General features: G+C 56.1%; 1 protein-coding gene across 3 annotated transcripts in view; it reads left to right on the top strand.

The window, feature by feature from the left end:
- Window positions 1–1,898: 1,898 nt before the first annotated feature.
- ADCY5 (adenylate cyclase 5) overlaps window positions 1,899–15,938 on the top strand; it is a 146,774-nt gene continuing 132,734 nt past the window's right edge. For 2 of the 3 annotated variants that reach the window (XM_045851034.1, XM_045851033.1), the window contains exon 1: window positions 1,899–3,039. In XM_045851034.1, the coding sequence (XP_045706990.1) occupies window positions 1,912–3,039 (1,128 nt within the window). In that variant the 5' untranslated portion in view covers window positions 1,899–1,911. Of the gene's footprint in view, window positions 3,040–7,488; window positions 7,548–15,938 lie in introns of those variants that run through there. The other variant, XM_045851035.1, reaches the window with a different exon arrangement.

Below are 15,938 nucleotides of genomic sequence, written 5' to 3'. Positions count from 1 at the left end.
TTTTCCGTCATTGTCTTTCTGCTCCTCAGAGATCCTCGGTCTCCCCATCTCCCCCGTCCATTTCTGGGTCCGGCTCTTGGGCCCCTCGAGCCTCTTCGGAGGCTGTGGTCTCCGACTCCCTGCGGCGGTCACTGCCCGGAGGCCCCCCCGCCCTGTGCGCCCTCCTTTAGCAAGGCCACCAGGCCAGAGAATCGCCCAATAAGAGCGCTGGACTCAAGTCTGACAGCTAAGGAAGTGGCCAATCGAGCCGGGCCAGGGAAGGGGGGTGCAGTGTTGGGGCTGAAGTTGGGTTGAAAGGGGGGGGCGATTAAAGGGGGATACAAAAGAGGGGAGATAGAACTGAGGGTACAAAAAAAAAAAACCCAAGCGGCGGGGTTGGGGGCGGGGAGGAAAGGACCGAACGCCGCCCAGGTCTGGCCAAGAACCGCGGGTTGGACGCGGCTCCAGGACCCAGGAAGGGAGGGGGCGCGACGAAAATTTTAGGTGAGGTAGAGGATATGGGCCCCCTGCAGCCCCCGGAGCCCTGCCTGAGGATGCCCGCGGGACGCCCTGGCGGGGGCAGCGGCGGGACCAGGGGCGGAGGCCACCCCAAGTCGCTGTGAGCCGAGTCCGGAGCCGCGCGGGGGGCGGGGAGGCGGCGGGAGGAGGGGATGCGGAGGGCGCTCCCGCGGCGGCGGCGGCGGCGGCGGCGGCAAGCAGGCGAGCAGGGAGGAGCGGCGCAAGCGGCCGGAGCGGCTCAGGGCCCGAGGCGTGCATGGCGCGCACTGCGCCAGGCTCCCGCGGGCGCCCCCGGAGCGCAGCGGCTCCTGGGCGGGCCGCTACCGGCCGGTTGCCTCTGAGTCCCGGCCCTCGATCTCCGGATGCCGTGCTCCCGGGCAGAAACCCGCCTGCGTTGGGGCAGGACAGCGGCGACGCTGCGCCGGATTCCGCCCTCCACCTAGTCCTTCTGCACCCGGCCGCGGTGGGCCGCAGCCGGCTGTGAAGAACCTGGAGCTTTCGGAGTCGGCGCGACTGTCCTCCTGGGCCGGCGAGTCCCGGCCAGCCTAGCTCCGTTTTGGGAGAAGAGGGACATGAGAAGGGAAGGGCCGCGCCGCAGGAGCCAGTCCTCGCCTCCGCCCCCTGCGCGGACGCCCTGAAGGCTCGGCTCGGCTTTGGTTGGGGCACGCTCCCACTCTCGCGGCGGGAGGTGGGGGATGCGGACGACGCCCCCCCTCCCCCCCGGGCTCCAGGACCCTCCCCCCCGGGCTCCGGAGCTGTTGCTCCGCCTGCCGCCCCCTCCCCCGTCCTCTCCACCCTCCATCCCACCTCCCCACCCCTCGTAAGAAAATAATGCTGGCTGGCGCTCGCACCTCCCAGTCGCTCCCAGTCCGCTGCAAGGAAAGGGCATCCGCTAGGTATTCACGCCGGGACCCCTGCCTAGCCGCTCCAGCCACTGCCGAGCCGCCTGTGCCGCTGGGCTCTGCCGAGGTATAATCTGCTAGCACCGCGTCCGGGCATTGGCAGTCCCGGGGAGGCGCCGCCTGCAAGGACATCTCTCCGTCCCGTCTCGTCCGCAACTCTGGTCCTTGTCGAGCTCGACGCGAGCCAGGAGTCCGGACGTCTCTCTGCGCTCGGCGCAGCAGCTCGACCAGTCTCTTGTTGCCACAGCTGGAAGCCAATTCCATCTCGGACCTGGGACTCCTGACGCGGACTCTCACTCACTTCTCACCTCGGGGCTGTACCTACCTCCCACCTCGCCCTCCCTCTCTCAGGACGGGGGTGCCAAGATGCCCCGCTGCTGCGCAGGGCCCCGGGCCGCCACCGACGTGTGACCCCAGCCTGGTCCCCCTGCTCGGCCGTCCGCCCTCCCCTTGGAGACCCCCGGCCCGGCCACCGGGGGAGGAGGAAGAAGACGACGAGGCCGAGAGGGGGATGTCCGATTCCAAAAGCGTGAGCCCCCCGGGCTACGCGGCGCAGACAGCCGCGGCGCCGGCGTCACGGGGAAGCTCGGAACACCGTTCGGCGTGGGGAGCGGCCGATTCCCGCGCCAATGGGTACCCCCACGCCCCTGGGGGTTCGGCCCGCGGCTCCACGAAGAAACCTGGGGGGGCGGTGACCCCGCAGCAGCAGCAGCGCCTGGCCAGCCGCTGGCGCAGCGACGACGACGACGATCCTCCGCTGAGTGGCGACGATCCCCTAGCCGGGGGCTTCGGCTTCAGCTTCCGATCCAAGTCTGCCTGGCAGGAGCGCGGCGGCGACGACTGTGGCCGGGGCAGTCGCAGGCAGCGGCGGGGCGCGGCCGGCGGGGGCAGCACCCGGGCGCCCCCTGCGGGCGGCGGCGGCGGCTCGGCGGCCTCAGCAGCGGCGGCTGGCGGGACTGAGGTGCGCCCCCGCTCGGTGGAGTTGGGCCTGGAGGAGCGGCGAGGCAAGGGCCGCGCGGCCGACGAGCTGGAGGCCGGCGCCATCGAGGGCGACGAGGCGTCCGGAGATGGCGGCAGCTCGGCGGGCTCGGGCGCGGGCCCCGGCGCGGTGCTGTCGCTGGGCGCCTGCTGCCTGGCGCTGCTGCAGATTTTCCGCTCTAAGAAGTTCCCGTCGGACAAGCTTGAGCGGTTGTACCAGCGCTACTTCTTCCGTCTGAACCAGAGCAGCCTCACCATGCTGATGGCTGTGCTGGTGCTCGTGTGCCTCGTCATGCTGGCCTTCCACGCGGCGCGACCACCGCTCCAGTTGCCCTACCTGGCAGTGCTGGCGGCCGCCGTGGGCGTGATCCTCGTTATGGCGGTGCTCTGCAACCGTGCCGCCTTCCACCAGGACCACATGGGCCTGGCCTGCTATGCGCTCATTGCGGTGGTGCTGGCTGTCCAGGTAGTGGGCCTGCTGCTGCCTCAGCCGCGCAGCGCCTCGGAGGGTATCTGGTGGACGGTGTTCTTCATCTATACCATCTACACGCTGCTGCCGGTGCGCATGCGGGCTGCGGTACTCAGCGGGGTGCTCCTGTCTGCCCTCCACTTGGCGATAGCCCTGCGCACCAACGCCCAGGACCAGTTCCTACTCAAGCAGGTAGGGGCCCACCTAGCCACAGGGACTGGACTGAGGGGCCTGCAAGGTTACAGACAGACATCCACCCTCCTCTTTTTAAAGTGGTGCAAAGGGCAGAGAGACATGGCTGTGCCATCTGTGTGGTGTCTTTCAGCCTCTAAACCCGCTCTCAGCCCCAGCATTTTCACTAAAGGGGTGCCTTTGTATTACATTTAGTGTTCCTGGCCCCGTAGAAGACTTGCACTAAACCGTCGTCTTTATTGTAGCGATAAGAATGAGAAAGGATGTGGAGAGTTCCCGTCTCTTCCTGTGCTTCTGTCCTCGTATACGTGTAAAGGCCCCTGACAAAAGTAGCTGGACCCTGGAGCAGAGTCTCCCTCCCTAGAGCCGCTGCTCCTGTGCTAAGGGAGTTCTGGATGACGGGCTGAGGAGAGGAGACCCTGGGCACCCTGGGCACAATCTTAAGGAAGAGAAACTATAACCCTTCCTGCTGTCTGTGGCTGGGACTGACAGGTTACAAAAGTGTCCCAAGCTAAAAAAGCTGCCACCAACAAAGGTAGGAAGGAGCCTCTGAGAGGTGTGTGATGGCAGTCCCCTCCTTGCCTAAGCAGAAAGCTGTTGGACATCGTGACTCCTTCCTGTTGGTGCTCCTGGTTCTAGCTTGTGGTGGGAGCTTTTTATCCCTGCTGGGACTGGTTGGGCAATCCTAGAATGGTGGGCTCAGGAGGAGATAAAACTTTGTTAGCAGGTGACTCCACTGAAGGGCTTTGGGAGAGGGGTGTACTCGCCATCCTCACCTCAGGGTGAGACCAGCTACTCTGACATGCACACCTCCCTTTGGCAGTCCCCTTTGTCTGGGGCTCCATGGACCTCCTCCAGCGACCCCTGCTGAGCCCACTGGTTTGCATGTAGCTCAGCTGGGAGAGAATCAAGTGGGCCCTTGTTGCAGGGTGGTCTTTTGACCATGGACCCCCACTGCAGCCCTCTGAGGGAGTTTGCCTCTGTAGAACTTCTTAACTACATTCCATTGTCCTTGCTCTCCTGCTCCCCACCTCTCATGCCTTTCTCAGGCTATGATCCTGTTGAAGACGACCTCTTTCTGGAGGGGCTCTCTTGTGCCCCCAACTCTCACCTCGGGAATAGCACCAGTATGCACTTCGGGGTGCTGGGCTCTAGCTGCACCTCCAAAGTGCCCTGCGACTGGGAAAGAGGGGACCTGCAACCTCTTTGGGCCCCGGGTTCCTTTTTTAGAAAATGAGAGGATTGTGTGAGCCCCTTACAGTTCCACCCTCCTCTGTCTGCCTGCTTCAGGCCTCACCTCCTGCAGGTAGCCCTCTTCCTTTCCAATCATACTGGCCTCTTCCTCTTCTGCTTCATAACTATGGAGTTGGAGCCACAGACTGGAGCACTTACTGTTCTCCAGGATCCATTGGTTTTGCTCCCCGTCCAACGTAAGCCCGGTGGACTGAGGAATGCTGAGTTATACGCGTTGTTTTTCTCCTCTATCCTCCCTTGCCTAGCACAATGAAGGGTACATAGGGATTTAATAACTGTTACCAATTTGGCTGGATTTCAAAGAATGGAGTAGGTGGGGTGGTTAGTGCTAAGTTGAAGTTTTTCTGATCTGGGATCAGAAGAAAAACTTTAGAGATCAGTTTTGAACTTAGGAGAAACCAATGGAGAGGTGATGGTTAAAAAAAAAGTTAACTACTATTGTTAGTGCTTTAAAGGCTTCAACTGTTTTGACCCGAGGACCCATGCTGTCACATGGGTGCTGTATCTTGGGGGTTGTTCCTAGCTTGGGTGGGTGTTGCTTTTCTGCAGGGGAAGGGCATGTCATCCACACAGAGCAAGATGGATTTCCAGCGGCGTTCAGGATATTTGCTAAACCGGACTTGGGGTGCAGGGTCTGATCACAGCTGTAGCAATCCTGCGAGTACGATTTCGAGAGGGTGGAGTCGGGTCCCAGGGAAGTGGTGCTGAACCCAGGCTGCACGGCTCCATCTTGGTGTGAAAATGCCGTTGCAGCACCAGTGTCTGTCCGACTTTTCCCTTCTGGCTCCTCAGGCTGGTTCTTCTCCTCTCCCCACCTCTGCCAGTCCCTGCACCCAGCTGCTTCTGTCCACTGCAGTCTTCAGACCTTCACCTGGGCGTAGACTTTTGGGTGGTTTCACATGTCACTTCTCAAGACCTCCGTCCCTCCCCTGAGTACAGCAGAGCTTGTCAGGAATGGTCTACTGCACAGGAATGCAGACAGTGTTCCTTTTTGGCTTCAGAGAAAACTGCATCTTTTTCTTTGTATTTGATTTACCTGTCTGATTATGTCTGATATAAAATGTGTATATCTTGAGTACACCGTACTGGGGGATGTAAGTGGGACAGTCCAGCATTAACGTCTGCCTGGCATCACCCCGGAGCGGCAGGCACTTGAGGATGGCCCGGGTGAGATGCCTAGTTCTTTCATGTTGACGAGGGCACAGGTCCAGGGAGGTGGGGCAGCAGTGCCTGGTTTCTAATGTCAGGGCTCTGGGAAGTCCCATCCACAGTGTCATGGACACGTAGTAGGCCCTCAGGAAACTATTGGCATTTCTTCCCTTCTCCTCCTGCGAGGCTGGCGCCTCTGACCTGGGCACCTCACTGTTCCCAGCCCCTCTTCTGTTTGGAGCTCTGCCTTGTCCTCCAGTTAGGAGGAGAAACATTTGGTTTCTCACCGGCTGCCTCCTGATGATTTTTACCGAATAAAGGAGGGGAGGCAGGGAGGGGCGGTCCTCTTTGAGGGATGTTTTCCTCTTCCTTTCCGTACATCTCTGGCTCTAGCTCTGGCTCTAGCTCTAGCTCTAGCTTTAGCTCTAGCTCTAGCTCTTCCCCTGGCTTCTCCCTGCCTCTCTCTCTGGTCTTTCTTTCTCACTTCCTTTCTCTCCCCTCCCCCTCCAGTCCCCTGTTGCTCTCTGCCTACCTCTCCTCTCCTCTCTCTGCCAGCCTGCTCTGCTTCCCTTCTCTTTTGCTCCATCTGCACCCTCTCAGCCTCTCCTCTGTGCTCGTCTCACTGTCGGCTCCTTGGTGGGGTACAGTAGGAGCATCACGCGGTTGTTTTTTTCCTCCTGCTTAGCGTGTTACAAGTCCCTCTGCTACACCCATACCATAAATAACACTGGAGCATCTGCCAAACACATTCCTCACTTGTGTTAATAGGCTGCGATGATGCTGGAGCCTGTTGCCATGGCGACCTCATTTTTGTTTGACTGTATCCCACTCTGCTACATAAAACCACTGCATGCACTCACAAGCAAGCACGGTCACACAACTATTACATATGCTTAGCTATTAAAGATTATTTTGGAGAAAAAAATCTTTGGGCCTTGTGAGGGTAGGTGGTCATTTGGCCAAGGAGATGAGCATTTTCTGCTGTCCAGTGTTACTTTAGGAGGTGGTAATGGGTGGAAGAGCTCTTGGAAAAGTAGAGAGTTCTGTTCAGTGTGGGGTGCTATTGTTCTACAGCCCCTTTAAACCTGCCTGACGCGCTTTCTGAGGAGAAGATTCTGACCCTCTGTGGGTCCCGTGAGCTTGGGAGAGTGATTAGAGGTCGTCTCTGCCATGTGGGATGGTCTACCCCCCACCCAGCCTGTCTGCCGCCCCTTCCACTCTCCCCCCGGCCCTTTTGGAGAAACTCAGTGGATTTCTGCGTTTCATCCTTGTGCCTGCCTGAACCCACAGCTGTCACCAGTCGTTCCAGATACCAGACAGGCGCAGACACTGTGTGGGTGATGTTCTGTGACTGTGAGCACGTGTGAGTGTCTGTAGCGAGGAGGCTGAGGATGGATGGGGGTGGGGACCCACTGCCATGGCTGCCAAGGGGTGGGCACGTGTGTGCACGCTGTGTGCACATGTGTGTCCGCTGCGTGGGTGGCTCCAGTGTGCGTGTGCGTGCGTGTGTGTGTGTGTGTGTCTGCCTGCTCTGTGGGCTGGCCTGGGTAGTGGAGCTAGGCCCGGGGAAACCTTTGTGTTGACTTTGAAAGGACATCATTGCAGCTCTGTCCTGTTTATTCTTGGCTAGTGGCTGGCTTCCTGTGATCATTTGCCTTTCTGACTCTGGGCCTTGATTGCCCTTCTGACCTTGACCTCTGGCTTCTTAGGGAAGTACCTTGAATGCACACACCCTCCTTTCCCTAATGAGGCTTGGGGGCTAGACCTGCGTGTTTAGCTCCCCTGACCTCGTGGAGTCCCGCCCTTCCCTTTCACGAACCTTTTCCGTTATGCCCCCGCTCAGCTGCCCAGGGAGCCCAACTGAAGAGCTGCCTCCTTGCTCTGGAACTTGGCACAGAGGCCTGTTTGGTGGGTCACTGTGGCTTCCCACGTGTGCTGCTGGCAGCCACTGCCTCCCTGACCGCCAAGGTGGTGTGTAGGAGGACACACTTCCACCACAACCGCTGGGAACTGGGAATCGCCCACACCAGTTACTTCCCCCAACACCTGCACTTCTCTGCCATCTGCCCGGGAGAAACCTGGCCTTTGTGGACCCCGGCAGCATGGTGAGCTGGGGCGGGGCGCTGGCGCTGTTCGAGGCTGAAGAGGGTCTGCATGTCTCGGTTCGAGGCTAGTTGTATTTGCCAGTTATTTTTGCTAATTGTTTTCTATTATATTGTCCCCTCTATGGATGGAAAGGAGGTGCTTGGAGGGGACCAGAAGCTTCTGGAGCTGGGGGTTGAGTAGAGCTTCATTTTCTAGATCCCCAGCATGCATGCCCTGTTCCTGGGGGGAGGACTTGGGGAATGGCAGAGGCCCAGTGAGGAGCAGAACGATCAGCTGCTGTGTTTGCAGGAATGTTCACTGTTAATAATTCAGTGTAAGTTTGGATCTGCAGCGAGACCACGAGGTCTGTGTTCTGTGGATCGCCGAGCAGTGTGCTCACGTTCCTGTGTGCAGAGGACACCGACGATGGCTTACCCCCATCACGGAAACTGCCTAGCCTCACAGAAGAGCTTTAAAAATCAGCTTCGTAGGCCTGGTCAGCGGCTTTCCTGTGCAGACAGCCGGCAGAGGGGTCACTGTCGGGGGTGCACTGCAGCAGAAGCAGGGTGTGAGTGGAGCGGGAGATGGGTGGGTGTTAGGGTGGAGGGGCACGCCGCGTGGAAGCCTCCTCCCTGTGACTGTATGGACCAGCCTCTTGCGGGGCAGCAGCTGGTCCACAGCCGCCCGCCCGCACCTCAGGGAGCTGTACTATCTCCTGATGGGTCCGGATCATGGCCGTTTACTTCCCAGGAGCCGGAGCAGGAGCCTGTGTTGGGATTGGAAACAGTTTGCTCCGGGAGCTCCGATATGGGCCCATCGATCCTCTGGGTACAGTTACATAAGTTACGTTGTAGCACAGGGGTTCCCCAATGCCCGTGCCGCCGACCGATTGGTCCGTGGCCTATTAGGAACCAGGCTGCGAGGGAGGCTAGCCTGAGCTCTGCCTCCTGCCCCCATCCCCCCTCTCATGGAAAAACCGGTCCCTGGGGCCAAAAAGCTCGAGATGCTGTTTTAGCATATCCTTCTTTCATCTCTGCTTATCAGACGGGTCGGGTCGCTAGCTAATGGAGGCCGGATCAGCGTTCATTTTCTTGCCCAAATACAAAACTTCATGAAAACAATCGGAAAGCCCCACTCCCCCACTTTTCGCAAGGCAACGTCCAAACGCAGGGCAGGGCAGATTTCTCTCTCCCACAGCGTGAACCAAGTAGAGTTACGGGGCGTGAGCTGAATGCGCATCTGCACTTGGGGCCGGTTGCTGGTGAAGACTAATGGGATCTTGGTCAGGTCTATGGGCACATCTAGTTCTCTGGAGGATTGCATCCCCTCTGAAATACCATGTTTGATGCAAGAACTCAGAGGAGGGTGACTAATTTGGCAAGGGGACTGGAAACCTTGACTGCTGAGAGAACATTTGCTAGGAAGGGGGATAATTAGCTGGGAGGAGAGCGGACTGGAGCCAGGTAAGAACACCTGAAGAGACAAGTGTTGTTGTTGGGGTCCTCGTTGTCAGGTGTTAGGAGAGGGATCAAATGTATTTTGGTTGTCCCCATGTTCAGGGTCGGGGTAACAGGTGGACATAGTTGGCAGGTTTCAGCTCCAGGTAGGAGATACCTTTGCAGATTCTGCGGTTGCAGCCGTCCAACCAGATGCCCCCCGGGGTGTGAGTGGAACTGGTGGCGTGGAGACTGGATGCCTGTCAGCCACTCTTGTTGCTGAGGATATGGAAGACTGTGCTTCCAAAGGGCTGGGGCAGGGCCAGGAATGGATGTATTTTTTAGAGAGCTTGGACCTAGTTTTCAGAGCTCCCCAGGTGGTCCTGATGACCGCCTCTTAAGTTCAGGATCACGGGGCTCCGGCGGCACCCAACCCTAGCCTCCTGTGGTTATCTTGCGACAGCCTGACTAGCTCCGGAAGTCCACTGAAGGGTGCTGTCATGCCCATCTCAGCCTCTGTTCAAGGAAGCAAAGTCACTGCAGCCTCAGCGGGAGACGTACAGGTGGGGCTGCGAGTGTGCACGGAGGCAAGGATTCAGATCCAGAGGCAACTGGTTATGATGGAGCAGGCTGAGAAGGATGCCTCAGACCCGGACTCACTCTCCTCTCGTTCCTCCTCCCAACCACTCATGCCCCGCTTCCTGTGTGAGGCAAGGCAATCTGTGGCTCACTGGTGGTGGTAGTGATGGGGCTTCAGCAGAAAGATGGACCTCAGTTTGAGCCCTGGTTCATTCATTTGTCTGGTAATCGAGTATGAAAAACATGGAGGATATCCAGGTCTGGAATGAATGGCCCAGAATGAGGAGACGGAGGTTGGGGGAGGAGGAGGGAGGCCAGAGGTAGGGACTTAGGAGATGGTCTGAAGGAGGCAGAGTGGGAAGGAAAGGAAGGGGAGAGTGGAGCTGTGAGTGTGGGGAGGGGGAGGAGCTTGGAAGTGGGGGCAGGGTGCTCTCTGGGAACAATGAGATATAGTCACAAGAAAAAGGGGGGTAGACAAACAAACACTGGGAGACAGTAGTGGCTTTATTCTTTAGGCCAAACTCATGTGTCAGTGTGAAATCCCACCCTCCCACCCCCACTACCGCTTTCTCTGGGAGGGTTGTGAGCTGTGACTTCTGGGCTTTAGGCTTCCTGACCTCACCCTTAGGTGGTCCTCTCTTCCCTCCCCTTAGGAGCCCCCTGGGCTTTTATCACACAGCTCACTGAAGTCATTAGCTTTTGGAAGGGATCCTAAGGGACCTACTGCCAGCCTCAGTGCCCTGGTACATAGTAGGTGCTCAGTGAGGGTTTGTTTGTTTGAATGAATGGAGTGTGAATGGGTGGTAGGGTGGGTGGACAGCTGCGCACAGACTCTCGGCTGTGCGGAAGTGCTAGACAACACCTCCACAGAAGGAAGCGACGTAGCTCCACTTGGAAGCCTATTTTGGTGGATTGTGATCCTAGACTCCGAGCAGGGCTTCCCAAGTCCCTCCTGCTGCCATTTAGAAATGTGCCTTCCTGGAAAGAGAGAGCTGTTGCCTGGCACTGCTGGTACTGTATCACTTCACAGATCTGAAAACCATTATTAAGTCATTCTTTCTCCTTCTCTCCATTCATTCGGACAACAACCATTTATTAGGTGCCTACTGTGTACCAGGCACTGTGCTAGGCCATGGGAGTCCCAAGATGATTCCAGTTGCACCCCCACTCCCAGAACCCCTTTCGCCCAGACTCCCCCACTAAGTGAGCTTTGGAGGGACATTAGTAGGTGTTCCACATACATTTGTTCAATTTTGTGTTAAATAAGTTTAGGAAATACTTGGTTAAACAGAATTCTTTACTATAGGACTTTAAAGTTTTTATTAGGGTGTTAATAGGTACTAAAATTTTCCAAGTGCATACCAAACATATTCCACTGGAGAACCAATTGTTCAAGGAACATAACAGGGGCATCCGAGTTTGTCCAGACTCGCTTTGGACAGTGCTGCAGGGGCTGGGAGGAGCCTCAGAGCTTCTCAGGCCCAGTCTCCACCCCCGCCCCCCAGGCAGAGCAAGGCAGAGTGATTTAGACGTGGGTGTTTGGGGGCTTTCTTTCCTCAGGAAGGAGATAGTCCAGCTTGCCGTGGCTGGCCGCCTGTTTTAAAGTCTCATTCCCCATCTGGGTCCAGAATCCTTTATAAAATAAAATGATGGGGCTGGAAAGGACCAGGGAGATGCCTCCTTTATGTAGTTTCAGTTTCTCTTAGGGGTTTATATTGCATCTCCACTGCAAGCCTGGCACTGGGCTTATCCCTTACGTACATAACCTCATTTAATCTTAATATCAACCCTATGAGAGAGACATTTTTATCCCTACTTCAGGGCTGCAGAAACTGGAATAAGAGCAGGTAAATACCTTCCACAAGGTCACACAGCTAGTGAGCATAGCAGATGGTGGAGGGACTGCCCATATTCCCTGAACATGTGCCTTTCCTCTCTCGCCAGCCGGACTTCCAGCTGCCAGCACCTGAGGGCTTTCTCTGGCCCCAGCCCCTTTGTCTGCTCTTGGGCCAGGTCAGAAGGGACAGGGAGTTACCACGCCCAGAGCAGCTCTCAACCAATGACTGTTGTATGCTGGCAGATACGCTCCCCAGCTCCCTTGCCCCTGGGGGTGGAGGGCGTGTTACTCTGGGACATGTGTTTCACATTGGTTCCCAGTCCTGCCGAAGGATTCAGCTCTGGTTGCCCGCAGGGGTAAACAGGCTTGAAAACTTTTTGTGTGGCTTTCTTCCCTTTCTTTTCTTACTTCTCTACCCCCCTTCTAATGTGTCCTGGGCTCACCTCCCAGATAAACCACTTGTTCTCAAGTCCTTATCTCAGGGTCTGTTTCTAGGGAAATGCACATTAAGAGTGGAGAAGGCAGGACTCTAACCCAGGTTTGACTTGAACCCCGGGGTCGGGGAGAGGCCGCCTGCTGGAGCACTAAGGCGGCAGGTGTGGAGCTCTCTGGCGGACTCAGAACCCGAGTCCTGCCTCGGCCCCTCACTCCCGTTTGATAGCATATCTTTGCCCCTGGTGGAGTGGTTGCTGGACTGGCAGAATGATGTGAAATGTTAAAAACTACAAATATTCATAGATTTTTGGAATTTCTGCTTCTTAAAAATGTGTGGCTTTCTATCCCCTATGTAGTGGCTCAAATATCAGCCAAAAGACTCAAGTGCTTTTACACCGATGAGCATTTTGTGGCCGACGAAGGGCTGTAGCACGAGTCATCTCGTTTGCCTCTCTGGACGGCTCCAGGAGGTGACAGGGGAAGAGGGAGCAGACACTGGCTTTGGGGCCCAGCGGGGCATCCTGGTTACATGGTCCTGGCAGAGTTGCCTTACCCTTTCTCAGTCAGCTCCCTCTCTGTAACTGGCAATAATAGAGTCCTGACTGGCAGGATCTGTTGTTGGGTGGTCCGGATAGGTTAATGCATGTAAGGGCACTCACGGTTACAGACCTGTGTTTTGGAGAGGAGAAGATAGAGGTTCAGAGAGGTTGAGTGACCTCATTTAGGTCACGCAGCTAGCTTGTTAGCTTAGGAGCAGCTACACAAATCCAGGTCTCTGAGTTTTCACAGTGGGCCCAGCCCTGGGCCTGCCCAGCGGTGCCTGCAGAAACTGTAGAAGGCACAGCTGCTCTCCAGAAGTTGCCTCGGTTTGGTTTTGGAATGCATAGTTTTTCATCTGTGATGGCCTCTCTTCCCTCATGGTGTCTGGCTCAGATGGGCATTAAATGATTTGTCATTTCCTGAGCCTGCAGTGATGCTGTGAGGGAAGGCAGCGCTGAAGTGTTCAGGGGACACCTGGGAGCAGATGTTTACCTACGAAGAGCCCCTGAGTGATTTCACAGATGAGGCCCAGAAGAGGGGTCAGAAGTGACACCAGGACAGCTTAGCTCTGGCGGTGAGACGGCCTTACATCTATCTAGTCACGGTGGCATAAGTGGCGCAGGGGAGGGGCGGGAGGAGGCTCCTGGGGACACACAGGATCACTTTGGGTGCACCGTGGAGGTCAGATGCAGTCCTTCTGCCGAGCAGTGTCCCGTAGATGGGCAGCGTAGTGCTTGCTAGTGTGTTTCTAGGATGCGTTGTAAACCCAGCTTCCCAGAGCCATCAGCGCCCTGAAAGGCACCCCAGGTGTACTTTACTCTGCTTCACACGCACTTCTGTCCCTCTCACTCTTCAAGAGAAAACTAAAGGAAAATGAAACTTCTGCCCAAGGGCCATTCTATTGCTAAGGGGATTTTCGAGGCTTTATTTTTACATTCTCTTTTGGGGATGGGAAGGCTATTTATTTGTTCACTTAACATGCCCAAGTCCCAGTCTTCCTCTGGCCAAGTCCCTCTTCCTGAGGGATCCACCGTCCCCCTGGCTGGCTTGCTGGCAGCGGTCCCAGCTGGAAAGTGCTTCGGCCCTGACTTCTCCGCTGAGGAGGCTGCCCAGGGCGAGGGGCCAGAGCTGCCCCCCCAGAGGGCAAGGTAGGCTTGGGCCCCCCCACGGGCATGGCCTTTGCAACATCTGGTGCTGTGCATCTAAATTAGAAACATCCTCTTCTTTTTCTCTGTAACACTTACTTTGGCTTGTCATTTTATCTTGGTGGATGATTTTATCTATCAGTTTTTCTATTCAAACTGCCAGCCCTCTTGAGAGCCGAGACCGTGTCTGTTTTAATACTCAGATATTTACCACGTGTCATTGACCTTCTGACCCTTACTCTCGAGCGCTGTGGGAAGAAGGCAGGCAGTTTTCATCCTCAGGTTCCACAGGGAGTCCTGACTCTTGGCAGGGAGGGGTCCCTGATGGTGCTCCCTTCCTGGACAGGGCAAGCTTGTTCACGTGGGCAGGGGGCCGTGTGCCTGCGGTCCTGGTCTGAGAAAACACCGGCTTTCACTTTCATTCTCCTCCTCCTCTCTATCACCCACGGATCTGTCAGGTGACGTCAGGAAGGACCAAGTGCACCCCTTGGCCTCTCCCTCCTGTCCTTGGTCTCTCCCCTCCTCATCTTTACTCTTTTCCTGCTCCCTGAGCCCTCCCCACCCCCTCTTTCCAGCTGTCGAAGGTGGGGGAAACCTTAGAGACTCACCAGGAGGCAAGTTCAACTCTAAGGACAATAACATGAGCATGGATACTGCACACATTCCAAAAGTGCTCTTCAGTCTTTCCCAAGCACCGCCATGAAACAGCAATTCTTGCAGGTGTCCCGAACGTCCTTACCGTTGACTGAGACACATGACTGTGTGTGTGTCAGCCTCAGGTTCCCACCGCAAATGCCCACGGCTGGCATTTAACTTTCTGGGTGGTTAACATCACGTAACCCAACAGCCAGCTGAAGGTGTGGGCCGTGAGGGCATGTGTAGGAGTTTTTACGTAACCCAGCACCAGGCTCACCTGGAGCGGCCCGGGCGCCAGCACTGTGCAGTGCTCCTGGCGATGCTCATGTGCACCAGGGTTGAGAACTCCTGCCCTGAGCCTCTCTCCATCAGCAGAAGGATCATGTGGGTGACACTGAGTCTGATTTATGGCGATATTGAAAGGCGAGTTGTTTATAGTGAAAGGGTTTATTGTGATTCAGTAAAGAGTGACAACCTCTAAAAATTATTGCAGGCATGTAATGGGGGAGAAGATTTGGACGGTGGTTGGTGTATAAAATCTTGTCAGGCAAGGCTGTGGCTCAGTATATTTATGTTGCTCTTATCACCAGCAATTAGCCCCAAACATAGCTCGATAAGCGGCCCAGTGCCGAGCTATAATAACAGCAAGAATATTTTAGAAAATGACTGCTACGCCATGCGCTCCACTGAGCTATCTCAGCAGAGCAGCAGATCTCAAGGTATTTCTGACTCTCTGTTAGCGACAAACAGACGTCTGTTGATCGGAGTTAACTCTTCCCGCTCTTTTTTTATGTGGTGTTTCACTTTTGACTGGCAAGCACTTACACAGGCAGCTGTGGCCTTCCCACCTCCAGCAGTGTTTGTCAGTCTGCGTGTCTCTCTGACTAGAGTGTAAACTAGAACAGTGTAGTAGGTGCTCATTAAAATTTGTTGGATAGGTGAATAAATTTGCTCAAAGTTACACAGCAGGTGAACAGCAATATTAGCCCAGTTATTACCCCTATTACTTTTTCTGTGACTCTTAGGGTTGTGAAATACAAGCAAGAAACGGTACATGCATTTATCGTCGTTGGCATGTGTGGCAAAGACTGAGGCGATATTGGGCGTGGGGAACGGAGAGGTGTGGCTTGTACCCGGAAAGGGTATCTCTCCTGTCCGCTTGGAGGTTACTTTTCTAGCATCAGGGCAAGAAACACCAGGATCCTCTGCAGTCGTCCTGCTCTGGGAGGACGATGAGAGCACGTGAAACTGGGATCCATGTGAGGAGAGAAGATTGAGAAATACCAGATGCGCGGGGCTGAGGCCTGGGAAGCATCGCTGTCCAGGACAGGGAGACGTCCTTGGGTCAGATCCAGCCCCGAGTGGCCACATGTGGATTACAATGCGGTCTTTTTTGGAAAGGGGTTATCTGGGGAGAGTTAATTTTGGATTCCTGCTTTACATTTATTTTTAAAGTGGAATATTTCTTCATCATTGGTGACAATGGCCCAGAAAAGCCATTTTAGTCACCACTTGACATCTTCCCCGTGTGGGGTGTTGCTGCCCCTGCTTTTCCCACCTGATGTCCGTCAGTGGGGCTGACCTAAAGACTTAAAGGTCTGAGGCCTTGGGATGGTTCCACTGGCAGACAGGTTTGTGGGTGACTCCTGCTGGGTCTGCACTGATGCCCTCCTCTGTGGGACTGGTGGGGCAGCCCCCGGGTGGCTCTCAGCTTCTCCTCGAAGGAAGTGGTGGTGTCCAGGTGAGGTCTTTCTTGGCCGTGTCCGCGTCTGTGAGATTTGTTCCAGTCTGGCTTACCCGCAG

This window comes from Phyllostomus hastatus, unplaced genomic scaffold (assembly GCF_019186645.2).
Source record: "Phyllostomus hastatus isolate PE091 unplaced genomic scaffold, TTU_PhHast_1.1 phas_contig_86, whole genome shotgun sequence".
Lineage (NCBI taxonomy): Eukaryota > Metazoa > Chordata > Mammalia > Chiroptera > Phyllostomidae > Phyllostomus > Phyllostomus hastatus.
Note: the sequence above shows the minus strand (reverse complement) of the source record. Positions and strands in the feature narration are given on the sequence as shown.